The sequence below is a fragment of the Leucoraja erinacea genome, chromosome 2 (assembly GCF_028641065.1).
Source record: "Leucoraja erinacea ecotype New England chromosome 2, Leri_hhj_1, whole genome shotgun sequence".
In the NCBI taxonomy this organism is placed as follows: Eukaryota; Metazoa; Chordata; class Chondrichthyes; order Rajiformes; family Rajidae; genus Leucoraja; species Leucoraja erinaceus.
The window spans coordinates 45385308-45398356 of NC_073378.1; the positions used below are offsets into that span (position 1 = coordinate 45385308).

Genomic DNA, 13049 nt, shown 5'->3' on the forward strand with positions numbered 1-13049 from the left:
AAATGCCAGCCCACGTCGTGAGTGAGTGAGCTGCCAGCACAACAGGCTTGAGTGACTGAGCCGCCAGCCCAAGAATCCATTAGGCTTACAATGTCCATACTAGCCCTCTGGAAATTAGTCCCTTCAGCCTACAGCACGCATGCTAGCGCTCCAGAAAGCCCCCTCCCCTCACTGGCCACCAATATTGGAATTGATGGAGAGGTGGAATATTGTGTTGGGGGACCAGCCCTCCCGTGTGATGCTGGGACCCAACGGGTCCCACTTAGTGTAGTCGAAACATAAAATTCTTAAGGGATTGGACAGGCTGGATGCAGGAAAAATGTTCACGATGTTGGGGCAGTCCAGAACCAGGGGTCACAGTGTAAGATTAAGGGGTAGGCCATTTAGGACTGAGATGAGGAAAAACATTTTCACCCAGAGTTGTGGATCTGTGGAATTGTCTGCCACAGAAGGCAGTGGAGGCCAATTCACTGGATGTTTTCAAGAGAGTTCGATATAGCTCTTCGGGCTAATGGCATCAAGGGATATGGGGAGAAAGCAGGAATGGGGTATTGATTTTGGATGATCAGCCATGATCATATTGGATGATAGCTTGTCGGGCCGAATGGTCTACTCCTGCACCTATTTTCAATGTGTCTATGCTGCTTCACAAAAAAGATTGGCCAAGAAGATTATTTGTTGCATTTGGTTCACTGCTTTTTAGTGGAGGGAATTTATTGTTCTTGCCTGTCCGGACTGTAATTCCACACTACTGCAATGTGGTTGATTCTTAACTGTCCGGTGGAATGGCCAAACAATGTTCAGTTTTATAACCAATGGGCATGGGTCATAAACACTGTTCCCTTCAGCTAAATGAGCAGTGATTCATGGTGCTTGAATCTAATCAGTGATTATCGTCTAGGTACTGAAGAATCATCACAAATGCTGATGGAGAGGCTCAGTGAGATGATTTCCGATGAATGTGTGCAGCTCTCCCAGGTACTAAAATAATTAGATGTTTCTCATTGTCAGAAAATGTGCTGAATCATAAGATAACCCTTTAACGCATTTCTCATATTTTCTCGTGGAATGGAAGGAGGCTGTTAGGCCTATCAAGTCTATGCTGCCTCAAGATATTCCCTCTCTCATTTCCCCACATATCTCCTTAACCAATTCTCTTTTATATGCCTATCAATTCTACCTTCCCATCCACAATTCTCCTGTCTTCCACCGACACTTGTAGTCGGTTAACCAGTCAGCCCTACTTTGTGACTCATTAGTGCAGGGGTTCCCAATCTTTTTCGTCCCGTTAACCCCTGGCAACTTTAATAGCACATAACAGTTATTTCACTTATTTATGAACAACTAATGATAAACATGTACCAGAACCAAACATAGTCTGTCAATGAGAAAACATATGTACCAATCCAGAATCAACAAATTTACCCCCTGGGCAGGCAAAATTTACCCCCTGGAGTTTACCCCAGGTTGGGAACCCTTGCATTAGTGATTGCTCCACTGAATATTGAAAATTGAATTTGACCGAAAGAATGAAAGATTGTGTTTGAAGTTTCTGCTGCAGTCTTTGATGAACTAAATATTTTTACCCTGGAAAATAAATCTTAAGTACATCTACATTGCATGATAGGTATTAATTTCGGATAAAAGTAATACAATATTCAATGATTATTTGTCCTAAAAACTAAGATATAATTAACTTTATAATTAAAAATGCAGTTTTGATTTTAACTGATGATTGTTGCAGCAGTATCTGGTTGACCTCTTTATGCAGCTGCAATTATTTTTATGATGGGCATGTATGAATGAAGTGTTTTTGTTTGGACAGTCCTTTGCCAGTACACTTGGTGAAGATTATTTGCTAGAAAAGAGGAAGCTCGAGGAAGAATCTGGTGAAGCTTTAACACTGGGAAACACAGACGATACGCAAAAGGAAAATCAGTTAGATAAAGACCATGTTGAAGAAGCAAAAGGTAAGCTACCTATGGGCAAATTGTCTGATAATTTAGCAGCTATCCAACAGATTAAAACCTACAAAAACAATGAAAGTGACATGAAGTTGAAAATGCAGTCGTGAGTATGGAATGTGGGAAGATGAAAGGTTGTTTCTCAAGTTTATGTTAGGCCTCATTATAATGGTGTAGGAGGCCATAAATAGCTGTGTCACATTGGGAGTGGGATGGAAAATCCAAGTGACTGGCAACTGGAATGCTGAATTATCCCTGCGGATTGAGGGCGGGCACCCAACATTGTGGTTACCTGAGCTACCTTTGGTTTAGTTCATAAGTTATAGGTGTAGAATTAGGCCATTTGACCCATCAAGTCTACTCTGCTATTCAATCATGGCGGATCTCAACCATATAACCCCCGACACCCATACTAATCAAGAGTCTATCAATCTCCGCCTTTAAAATATCCATTGACTAGGCCTCCACGGCCTTTCTTGCCAACGAATTCCACAGATTCACCACCCATTGACAAAATAAATTCCTCGTCTTCTAGGTGGAGGAGTTTCACATTGTGAATGCCAAATACTTCATGCTATTTTTGGAAGATGTGCAAGTGAGTCATTGCTGCATGTGACTTGACTCTTTCTTAACTATTTGGGCCTCTGATGGTGGGAACAAAAGAGTACTGTATAGAGTGCTATATCTTTAGGGATTGTGTGGGAAAGTGTTGTGAGAAAGATTGATGAAGGTGGAAAAGCTGAGCAGGGAGTTGTGAAGGGAACAGGCCCTTCAAAATGCTGAAAGGGGAGGGAAATGCATGTGTGGCGGTGGAATGTTACTGACCCTGGTAAAAAGTCTGTAATTCTTAAAGTCGCTGTCTAATCTACCACACAAAACAAAACAAAATAAAAACCCAGAATGGAACACCATCATTCATTTTAAATGTCATTCCTTTCAGCCATGATCACAATGAATGACAGTGCTGGCTTGAAGGGCCGAATGGCCTCCTCCTGCACCTAATTTTCTATGTTTCTATGTAGGGTTTGTAAATCCTATGATCAAGCAACATTAGATAACAATATCATGTAAAACCCCAGGTAGACACAAAATGCTGGAGTGTGATAAAATGTGATGTTTCAGGTAGAGACCCTTCTTCAGATTCTCAACCCGAAACGTCACCCACTCCTTCTCTTTAGAGATGCTGCCTGTCCCCCTGAGTTACTCCAGCATTTTGTGTCTACCTTCGATTTAAACTAGCATCTGCAGTTCTTTCCTACTCATGTAAAACCTAATTTGGTTGAAAAAAACCGGCTTAATTTATCTTTTAATATAAATTTTACTTCGGAGTCACGTGAGTGATTCCGTGAAGACCCCAGCGCAGTGCGCATGTGCGGCATAATCGCACAGCTGTGCAGAACGCGGCCAGCGGGAGTCGGGCGCTCCCGCATCCAAGGAACGTGAGGTAAGTACTTACCTTAATCGGGCCTTGTGGTTTTTGCTCCAGGGGGAGCAAAGTAGAGAGGCAGCGGCCCCCGTTTCGACTCCAGCGAAGGAGCCGACAGTGGAGGGGGAAAGGCGCTAACCGGACCGCAAACGCTGCGGACCGCTGCAAGGAGCTGCGCTGATGCCGGTCCGCTGAACAGCTGTTTGGTGAACAGCAGTGGACCGGCGGGAAGTTTAAAAACACGACCGGCAGCCCTGCAGACTCCTGACAAGGAGAATCGCCGCCCGGGAACCGCTACAATGCCGCCTGAAAAACGGCAGGCAGCCTCTACATACAGGTAAGATAAAAATCTTCCCAATTTAACAGGTTCTACAGGAGCCAACTTCCTCCAAAACTGGAACAGGTTGGAGACAGCAAAAATAAGTATGTCTGTCTCCCCAAGCCAGAGGAGGTCATGGAGTTCACCTCCAGGGAAAAAAGGGGCACTGGCTGAATGCCAAGGGAGCTGACACTCCTACCCCAGTGCTATTGCACTAGCCATCTCCCTGGACGAGGGATTGATGCAACAGCGGAGTTTGAGCTATGCCTCCTCCAATTTATAGCACACCCTTTTGCTCCCTCTTTTGAGGCTAGCTAAGGAGGCCAGGGCTGGGCTGGCTTAAACGCTGGGCAGGCGGACGAGAACAGCAGTATGCCAGGGGAGCAGGATCAGGAAGAGCTACTGGGTGTCGGGGGCCACTACATGGCTCCTCCACGCGACCATCTTCCCAACAAAGCCCTGCAGGAGCAGGCCTTTCTAGAGGCAAATCCGCAGGCAGCTGGGTCAGCAGACTCGCAGACAAGCAGCGAATTCTGAAGCTCCTAACAGAAGGGTCAAGATGTTACCGCCTTTGCTCGTTTTTCCACGGATCATACTCACCTGGCAGGCGAGACGCCATGATCACCAAGGTGGTTCTCCCAGGATGAGATATCCCGTTGCACTACCAGGGTGCTGACGCCTAAGATGTTCCCAAATTTGGGATACTCGACTGAACAATGGTGCATATAGACCTGCCCGCAACCCCAAATATACGGGGCTATGCAAACCGCTGCTGCGGGAAGAGAGGCAGCTAAACCTGTGCGCCTCATGAGGGCAGGCCATGGAACGAGCAGGACATCGCATCCAACACCCAGCTGGCAGCACCCCTCGGCATCCACCAGCAATATCAAACAAGGACTGGTGAAAAGCCTGGCGACCGCTTCACATTACCCCCAAAGTTCTTTTAGACAGGGGCCCAGAGCGGAGCCGTGGGAAAATGCGCCGCCCCACCGACAGCACCAGCATACCAGCAAAACTAGGCCTTCATGAAAAAACAATAAACATGGAGGTAGGTGGTCTGGTTCCTCCCAGTCTACACTAAATAAGGGTGTTCTACTAACTGCGGGGGGGGGCATTTACACTTGTTGATAAAGCATGGGATGCTGTCACAAATAACTAAAAATATACTCAACAGTATTAGAGGATAAAAACGAATTCAAATTGGGCATATTACCGCCAGTTCAGCAATGCGCCCAAAGGGCATTTTCTCCCTCTAAGAAAAGAGAAGTGAGAAGGTCAAGCTGAACTAGAAAGGCTCATTACTAAACGGATCATGGGAGTAAACATGAACCATTGGAATTTGTATCGAATATATTCACCAAAACTACAAAAGATGGTGAATGTAGCATCATCATTGATCTAATATCACTAAATAAATCTGTTGAGTATATACACTTTAAGATGGAGACGGGTTTTTGTCACTGCCAGACATCTGATCTCCCAAGGATACCTATGGGGAGCATTGATATGGAAGATGCTAACTATCTTATACCCATACACTAGGATCATTATAGATACCTAAAAATTTTTACCTGGATAATGGATATCCCGGTTAGGGCAACCATGGGAGCATAGAGCATTCCCTATGGTCTAACCTCAGCCCTAAACTACTATAAATATTAAAAAATGGCCATGAAAATATTAAGAAAACAAGCATAATCATGGCATATATTGGATGATATCCTCATATTAGGGGAAACAAAGGAATTAGCTGTGGCAGCAGTTCTAGCTACGAAACAGCTCTCTAAAGCTCTGAGGTTTATCCCACGCCCAGATATACCAGAATTGAAGCGTTAACTACCAAGGATTATCTGGGCTTCAATAATAATTCCGTCCATATGACTGTTACTTTGCCAAGGTACTTGGGTCACTATAATCAAATCATGAATGTACCCACTGAAGCTATATCACAATTAAGGTGGTGGGCAGACATATATTTGGCATAGTTCTCAGCCCTATTATCATCACCAATCCCAACTTGGTTATTAAAAACCGATGCCAGTACTTTAGGCTGGGGAGCAACTAAACTCCATATCCAGCACAGGTAACAGATGGACCAATTCACAAACATCGTTACTACACATACCGGGCATCAACTACTTGGGATTGGTGATCGCCTATTGGGCTAAAAAACGTATGCATTTCAAATGCAGCACGTACATATGTGGTTACGGATTGATAATACTATGGTGGTGGCTTATATCAACCATATGGGGAGCATAATAATCATTATTGTGCAACAAACTGGTCAAACAAATCTGGCAATGGTGTGTCAAAAGACATTTTAACTATCAGCTGCCTATGTCCTAGGAAGCTAGAACACAGTGGGAGACACCATGTCACGGGGTAAAATTTATGATTACATTGAATAGATGTCAAACCCAAAATATCTGCTAAAGGTATTAAGCAGTTTGAAAGCCAGATATCAATTTGGTTGCACAAGAAGGAATCACCAGTAACCTATGTATGTGACTTAGGAACCAGATTAGAGGCAGCAGCGATAGATGCCTACACGCTGGAAGGGGGAATTTCTGCTTTGCCTTCCTCCCTTCTGCCTCATCAGACGGGCACTTCGCAATACAGATGGGATCTGTCTCCGAGGTATTGAACGTGCCCGACCGGCCTACACAGCCATGGTTCCCAGTTCATCACGACACGGTGGGCGAGTCACCTATGGATTTCCCTAGTGGACCATGGTTGCTGACTCAACCCAGTATCAGGCACAAGCCACCCATGCCAGGGAAACATCAAACTCCTGGGTGCAGGTTTTGAATAGACCTTACCAGGGACTGGGACTATCCAAAGGAACCATTACCACCATGTCGGCATCCCTGCGAACAGTCACTAAAAGCTAACATGGGTAAAATACTGCCACGACGCAGGGACAACGAACTATTCAACCACTGACGTATTGGAGTTCCTGGAACATCTACACCATGACTATAAGGTGAGTTACAGTGCCGTAAATACAGCATGGAGCGCCTTATCTGCTTATCTAAAACAGCATGTCAGCAGAGCATGGGATCCCATATCTCAGAGAATGGCACCAGCCAGATCCCTCAGCTTGCTCAATCTATGTTAAAAACGCTCATGCTTATGGCTCTCGTACACGCTCACAGAGTCCAGTCACTCCATAAGACTAGACTGGATAACATGGTGATTACCCCAGACGCATCACGTTCATATTCTAGGTCTGGTAAATCTAACTCGCAGGTGTATGGGACTAGGCGAGATTATGAGTTCGGCACGTACTAGTAGGGTCGAGATCGCCTGTGTTTTCCGTGCTGTAATCGTTATATGGCTATATGGACCAGGAACGCCCAATTAACTGGTGGGATTCCGGGCCTACCCACCAGAGTCCAGGTTGAGTGTGGTGACCCATCTACTACTATATATAGACACAACCCACAATCTTAGAGGGAGAGGAAAGCCTATGGGTCAACCACAGAAACCCCAAGACGGGGTACGAGCCAAACCACTCCAAGGTGGCTCAAACAGGTACTGAAAGCTGCCGGAATAGATAATAATACATTTTAATCCCATTCCACTAGGGCAGCATTGGTATCAGCGGCTGAACGAATGAACATCCCGGTTGACCACATTCTCAATACGGCAGAATGGTCAAGGGAACGACGTTCAGAACAATTTTTATTATAAACCGTTGATAAACCTGATTTAATTGCAGGAAGAATATTACAAACTGCAATATTAATTTAAGCTCAGGGGAGCTCTTTATGTTGTTATTGTTAACAAATACCTTTCTGTTTCTTGTGAAAGCAGATCCACTGGTTGATTACGATAACACTTCCTCCCTCAAAAACTTCGGCAGTGAGTGAAATAAAAACTGTTACACGGTTTGAAATCACAGACTTTGAAGTCTTCACGGAATCACTCACGTGACTCCGAAGTAAAATAGTAAGATTAAACGAGTACTTACCAGTATGAAGTTTGATCTGTATTTTATGAGGAGTTACGGTGAGGTATTACGTGCCCGCCGCTCCCACCCTCAATATATAGATCAAACTAATAAACTGATGTCTCATGATCTTTACTATCTTACTTCAAATATTGTGTCTATCCTGTGATTTCACACCGCTGCTTCGAAGTATGCCGCACATGCGCACTGCGCTGGGGTCTTCACGTAATACCTCACCGTAACTCCTCATAAAATACAGATCAAACTTCATACTGGTAAGTACTCGTTTAATCTTACTATTAAAAAAACTTACTGTTTCTAACAAGACTGCAACACAGTGGAACTATTACATGAATAGTAGGGCAAAAGAATAGGCCATTCAGTCCACGATGTATGTGCCGATCATGGTGCCAAATTAAACTATTCTAACTATACAGTATCTTCCTACGTTACCAGCATATTCATATGCCTATCTGAGAACCTATTAAACATCACAATCTTATCTGGGCTGTTTCAATATTCAGGAGGGATATTCAATATTCAAGAGGGATAGACAGAAAGGAAAAGGAGGTGGGGTAGCGTTACTGATTAGAGAGGGGATTAATGCAATGGAAAGGAAGGACATTAGTTTGGAGGATGTGGAATCGGTATGGGTAGAGCTGCAAAACACTAAGGGGCAGAAAACGCTGGTGGGTGTTGTGTACAGGCCACCTAACAGTAGTAGTGAAGTTGGAGATGGTATCAAACAGGAAATTAGAAATGCGTGCGACAAACGCAAAACGGTTATAATGGGTGACTTCAATCTACATATAGATTGGGTGAATCAAATTGGCAGGGGTGCTGAGGAAGAGGATTTCTTGGAATGTATGCGGGATAGTTATCTAAATCAACATGTAGAGGAACCAACGAGAGAGCAGGCCATTTTAGACTGGGTATTGAGTAATGAGGAAGGGTTAGTTAGCAATCTTGTTGTATGTGCCCCCTTGGGCAAGAGTGACCATAATATGGTTGAGTTCTTCATTAGGATGGAGAGTGACATTGTTAATTCAGAAACAATGGTTCTGAACTTAAAGAAAGGTAACTTTGAGGGTATGAGACGTGAATTGGCCAAGATTGACTGGCAATTAATTCTAAAAGGGTTGACGGTGGATATGCAATGGAAGACATTTAAAGACAGCATGGATGAACTACAAAAATTGTTCATCCCAGTTTGGCAAAAGAATAAATCAGGGAAGGTAGTACATCCATGGATAACAAGGGAAATCAGGGATAGTATCAAAGCGAAGGATGATGCGTACAAATTAGCCAGAAAAAGCAGCATACCGGAGGACTGGGAGAAATTCTAAGACCAGCAGAGGAGGACAAAGGGCTTAATTAGGAAAGGAAAAATAGATTATGAAAGAAAACTGGCAGGGAACATAAAAACTGACTGCAAACGTTTTTATAGATATGTGAAAAGAAAGAGATTAGTTAAAACAAATGTAGGTCCCTTGCAGTCAGAAACAGGTGAGTTGATCATGGGGAACAAGGATATGGCGGACCAATTGAATAACTACTTTGGTTCCGTCTTCACTAAGGAAGACATAAATAATTTGACGGAAATAGCAGGGGACCGCGGGTCAAAGGAGTTGGAGGAATTGAGTGAAATCCAGGTTAGCCGGGAAGTGGTGTTGGGTAAATTGAATGGATTAAAGGCCGATAAATCCCCAGGGCCAGCTAGGCTGCATCCCAGAGTACTTAAGGAAGTAGCTCCAGAAATAGTGGATGCATTAGTAATAATCTTTCAAAACTCTTTAGATTCTGGAGTAGTTCCTGAAGATTGGCGGGTAGCAAACGTAACCCCACTTTTTAAGAACGGAGGGAGAGAGAAAATGGGGAATTACAGACCAGTTAGTCTAACATCGGTAGTGGGGAAACTGCTAGAGTCAGTTATTAAAGATGGGATAGCAGCACATTTGGAAAGTGGTGAAATCATTGGCCAAAGTCAGCATGGATTTACGAAAGGTAAATCATGTCTGACGAATCTTATAGAATTTTTCGAGGATGTAACTAGTAGCGTGGATAGGGGAGAACCAGTGGATGTGGTGTATCTGGACTTCCAGAAGGCTTTCGACAAGGTCCCACATAAGAGATTAGTATACAAACTTAAAGCACAAGGCATTGGGGGTTCAGTTGGGAGTAAACGGGTCCTTTTCACAATGGAGTAAACGGGTCCTTTTGACTAGTGGGGTACCCCAAGGCTCAGTACTGGGACCCCAGCTATTTACAATATATATTAATGATCTGGATGAGGGAATTGAAGGCAATATCTCCAAGTTTGCGGATGACACTAAGCTGGGGGGCAGTGTTAGCTGTGAGGAGGATGCTAGGAGACTGCAGGGTGACTTGGATAGGCTGGGTGAGTGGGCAAATGTTTGGCAGATGCAGTATAATGTGGATAAATGTGAGGTTATCCATTTTGGTGGCAAAAACCGGAAAGCAGACTATTATCTAAATGGTGGCCGATTGGGAAAGGGGGAGATGCAGCGAGACCTGGGTGTCATGGTACACCAGTCATTGAAGGTAGGCATGCAGGTGCAGCAGGCAGTAAAGAAAGCGAATGGTATGTTAGCTTTCATTGCAAAAGGATTTGAGTATAGGAGCAGAGAGGTTCTACTGCAGTTGTACAGGGTCTTGGTGAGACCACACCTGGAGTATTGCGTACAGTTTTGGTCTCCAAATCTGAGGAAGGACATTATTGCCATAGAGGGAGTGCAGAGACGGTTCACCAGACTGATTCCTGGGATGTCAGGACTGTCTTATGAAGAAAGACTGGATAGACTTGGTTTATACTCTCTAGAATTTAGAAGATTGAGAGGGGATCTTATAGAAACTTACAAAATTCTTAAGGGGTTGGACAGGCTAGATGCAGGAAGATTGTTCCCGATGTTGGGGAAGTTCAGGACAAGGGGTCACAGCTTAAGGATAAAGGGGAAATCCTTTAAAACCGAGATGAGAAGAACTTTTTTCACGCAGAGAGTGGTGAATCTCTGGAACTCTCTGCCACAGAGGGTAGTTGAGGCCAGTTCATTGGCTATATTTAAGAGGGAGTTAGATGTGGCCCTGGGGGCTAAGGGGATCAGGGGGTATGGAGAGAAGGCAGGTACGGGATACTGAGTTGGATGATCAGCCATGATCATATTGAATGGCGGTGCAGGCTCGAAGGGCCGAATGGCCTACTCCTGCACCTAATTTCTATGTTTCTATGTTTCTATCTGCTTCCACAATCACCCTGACAAGTGTATTCCAGACACCTACCACTCTGCAAATAGAAAACCTGTCCTGTACACCTCCTTTAAAATGTCCTTCAGTGACCTTAAAGCTATGCCATCTGATATTTGACATTTCACCCTGCGAGAAAGATTTCTGACTCTCTATCCTATCTATGCCTCTCATAATTTTATAAACTTCTATCAAGCCTCTCCTGGGCGTCTGATGTTCTGGAGAAAACTATCCAAGTTTGTCCAAACTCTACTTACAGCTAAAACTGTCTGTTCCCCAGGCAGCATCCTGGTAAACCTTTCCTGCACCCACTCCAAAGCCTCTGCATTCTTCCTGTATTGGGACAACCAGAATTGCACATAATACTCCAAGCGTAGCCAAGCCAATGTTTTATAAAGCTGCAACATGACCTCCTGAGTCTTGCACTCGGTGCCCTAAACAATGACAACAAGCATTCCATATCTCTCAGGTAGGAAGACACTGCAGATGCTGGTTTAAACCATATGTCTTCTTTACCACTTCACACAACTTTATTATTACTTTCAGATAGTAATGGACTTGGAATGCCAGATTAAAGTCTATATGTCAAATCTCCGCCCATATCTGTAACTGATATCTGTATTCCCCTGCTGTATTCTTTGACAGCTGTCCAAAACTTCACTATTTTTTGTGTTTGCCTATCTACCAGCCTATCTACATTAATATGTATTAAAAACAGTGGAGGTTCCAGCAAAGGTCTTGCAGAACACCATTGGTCACAGAATAACACCCTTCCACCACTAGCCTATGTTTTCTGTGGGTAATCGATATCTGAATGCAAACTACCAAGTCTCTGTGGATATTGTGCATCTTAATCTTCGGATCGGCCTACCACCTGGGGCCTTATCAAATGCCTTAAGGGCTTGTCCCACTTTCACGACTTAATTCAAAACCTCTGCAAATTCAAAGCACCTAAAAAAAATCAAGATTGTGGTAATCTACGAACGCCTACAACCTTCTGCGACTATGCTCACAAACTCCTACAAGTATGTCTACAAATTCCCATGACTATTTCGATGCCCTCCTTACGAGTAAAAAGTTGCAATTTCTTTCATCCCGACCATTTTTTTTACTCGTGGACATTTTATATCGGGCTGGAAAAAACGTCCCGACTTACCTGATGCCACAAGTACCTACGGCTTGCATAACGGGCCGCTACGATATATCTACGAACTCCTACGGACTCGTTACAAACATTCTACGAGTTTGAATCAAGGGAAAAACACGGAAACATTTGTGAATAACTCGTGAAAGTGGGACAGGCCCTTTATTAAAATCCATGTACACAATATCCACTGTCCTACCCCCATCAAGCACTTTCGGTGTCGCCTCAAGAAACGCATTCAAATTTGTGAAATATAACCTGCCCTGGACAAAGCCTTGCTGCCTGTTCCAAATTAACCCATTTTCGTTCAAATATGAATAATCCTATCCATATGAATCCTTCCCTATTAACTTGCCCACAATTGATGTAAAGGTCACCGGCCTATATATTGCTCGATTTTCCTTTGTTCCTCTTTTAAACAAGGAACAAGATTGGCTCCTGCTCAGTCTCTGGGTCTTTGCATGTGGCTAGAGAGGACACAAAGATCTTTGTCAATTCTGCAACAATCTTCTCTCTTGCCTCAATAACCTTGCCTAGATCCCATCAGACCCTGTAGACTTATTACCTAAATGCTCTTCAAAAGACTCAACATCACTTCCTTTTAGATGTCAAAATGCCTCCGCATACGAGTATACCCACTGATCTCAATATCCTTTTCCTTGGTGAATACGAATGGAAAGTACTTTTTTGGTACCTTGCCTAGATCTTCTGACTCCAAACATAAATTCCCTCCTTTATCCTCAAATGGTTCTACCTTCTCCCTCGTTACCCTTTTGTTTTTAATGTATGTATAACATGCTTTGGTATTCTTTGTAATCTGACTTGCCTCTGTAATTTAATGGCAAGTCTTGCCCCCACCTAATTCCCTGCTTGAGCTTTGTCTGGCTTTTTTCTATTCCTCACAAAGTCCTGTGTGATTTAATCTTTCTAAACCATACCCATGCTCTCTTTGTGCAGGAAAGAACTGCAGATGCTGGTTT

At 43.8% G+C, this 13049-nt stretch overlaps 2 protein-coding genes across 5 annotated transcripts in view; both read left to right on the forward strand.

Annotated features, from left to right (window-relative positions):
• The window catches only part of LOC129709537 (A-kinase anchor protein 9-like), a 200255-nt gene that overhangs the window by 53981 nt on the left and 133225 nt on the right, over positions 1–13049 (forward strand). For all 4 annotated transcript variants that reach the window (XM_055656004.1, XM_055656013.1, XM_055656019.1 and 1 more), the window contains 2 exons: positions 902–978; positions 1826–1970. In XM_055656004.1, coding sequence (XP_055511979.1) covers positions 902–978; positions 1826–1970 — 222 coding nt within the window. The remainder of the gene's footprint in view (positions 1–901; positions 979–1825; positions 1971–13049) is intronic.
• On the forward strand, positions 8196–9830 carry LOC129709587 (uncharacterized). Its single transcript, XM_055656038.1, has 2 exons — positions 8196–8311; positions 8371–9830. The coding sequence occupies exons 1-2, from the start codon at positions 8268–8270 to the stop codon at positions 9008–9010; spliced, it is 684 nt and encodes a 227-aa protein (XP_055512013.1). The 5' UTR covers positions 8196–8267; the 3' UTR covers positions 9011–9830.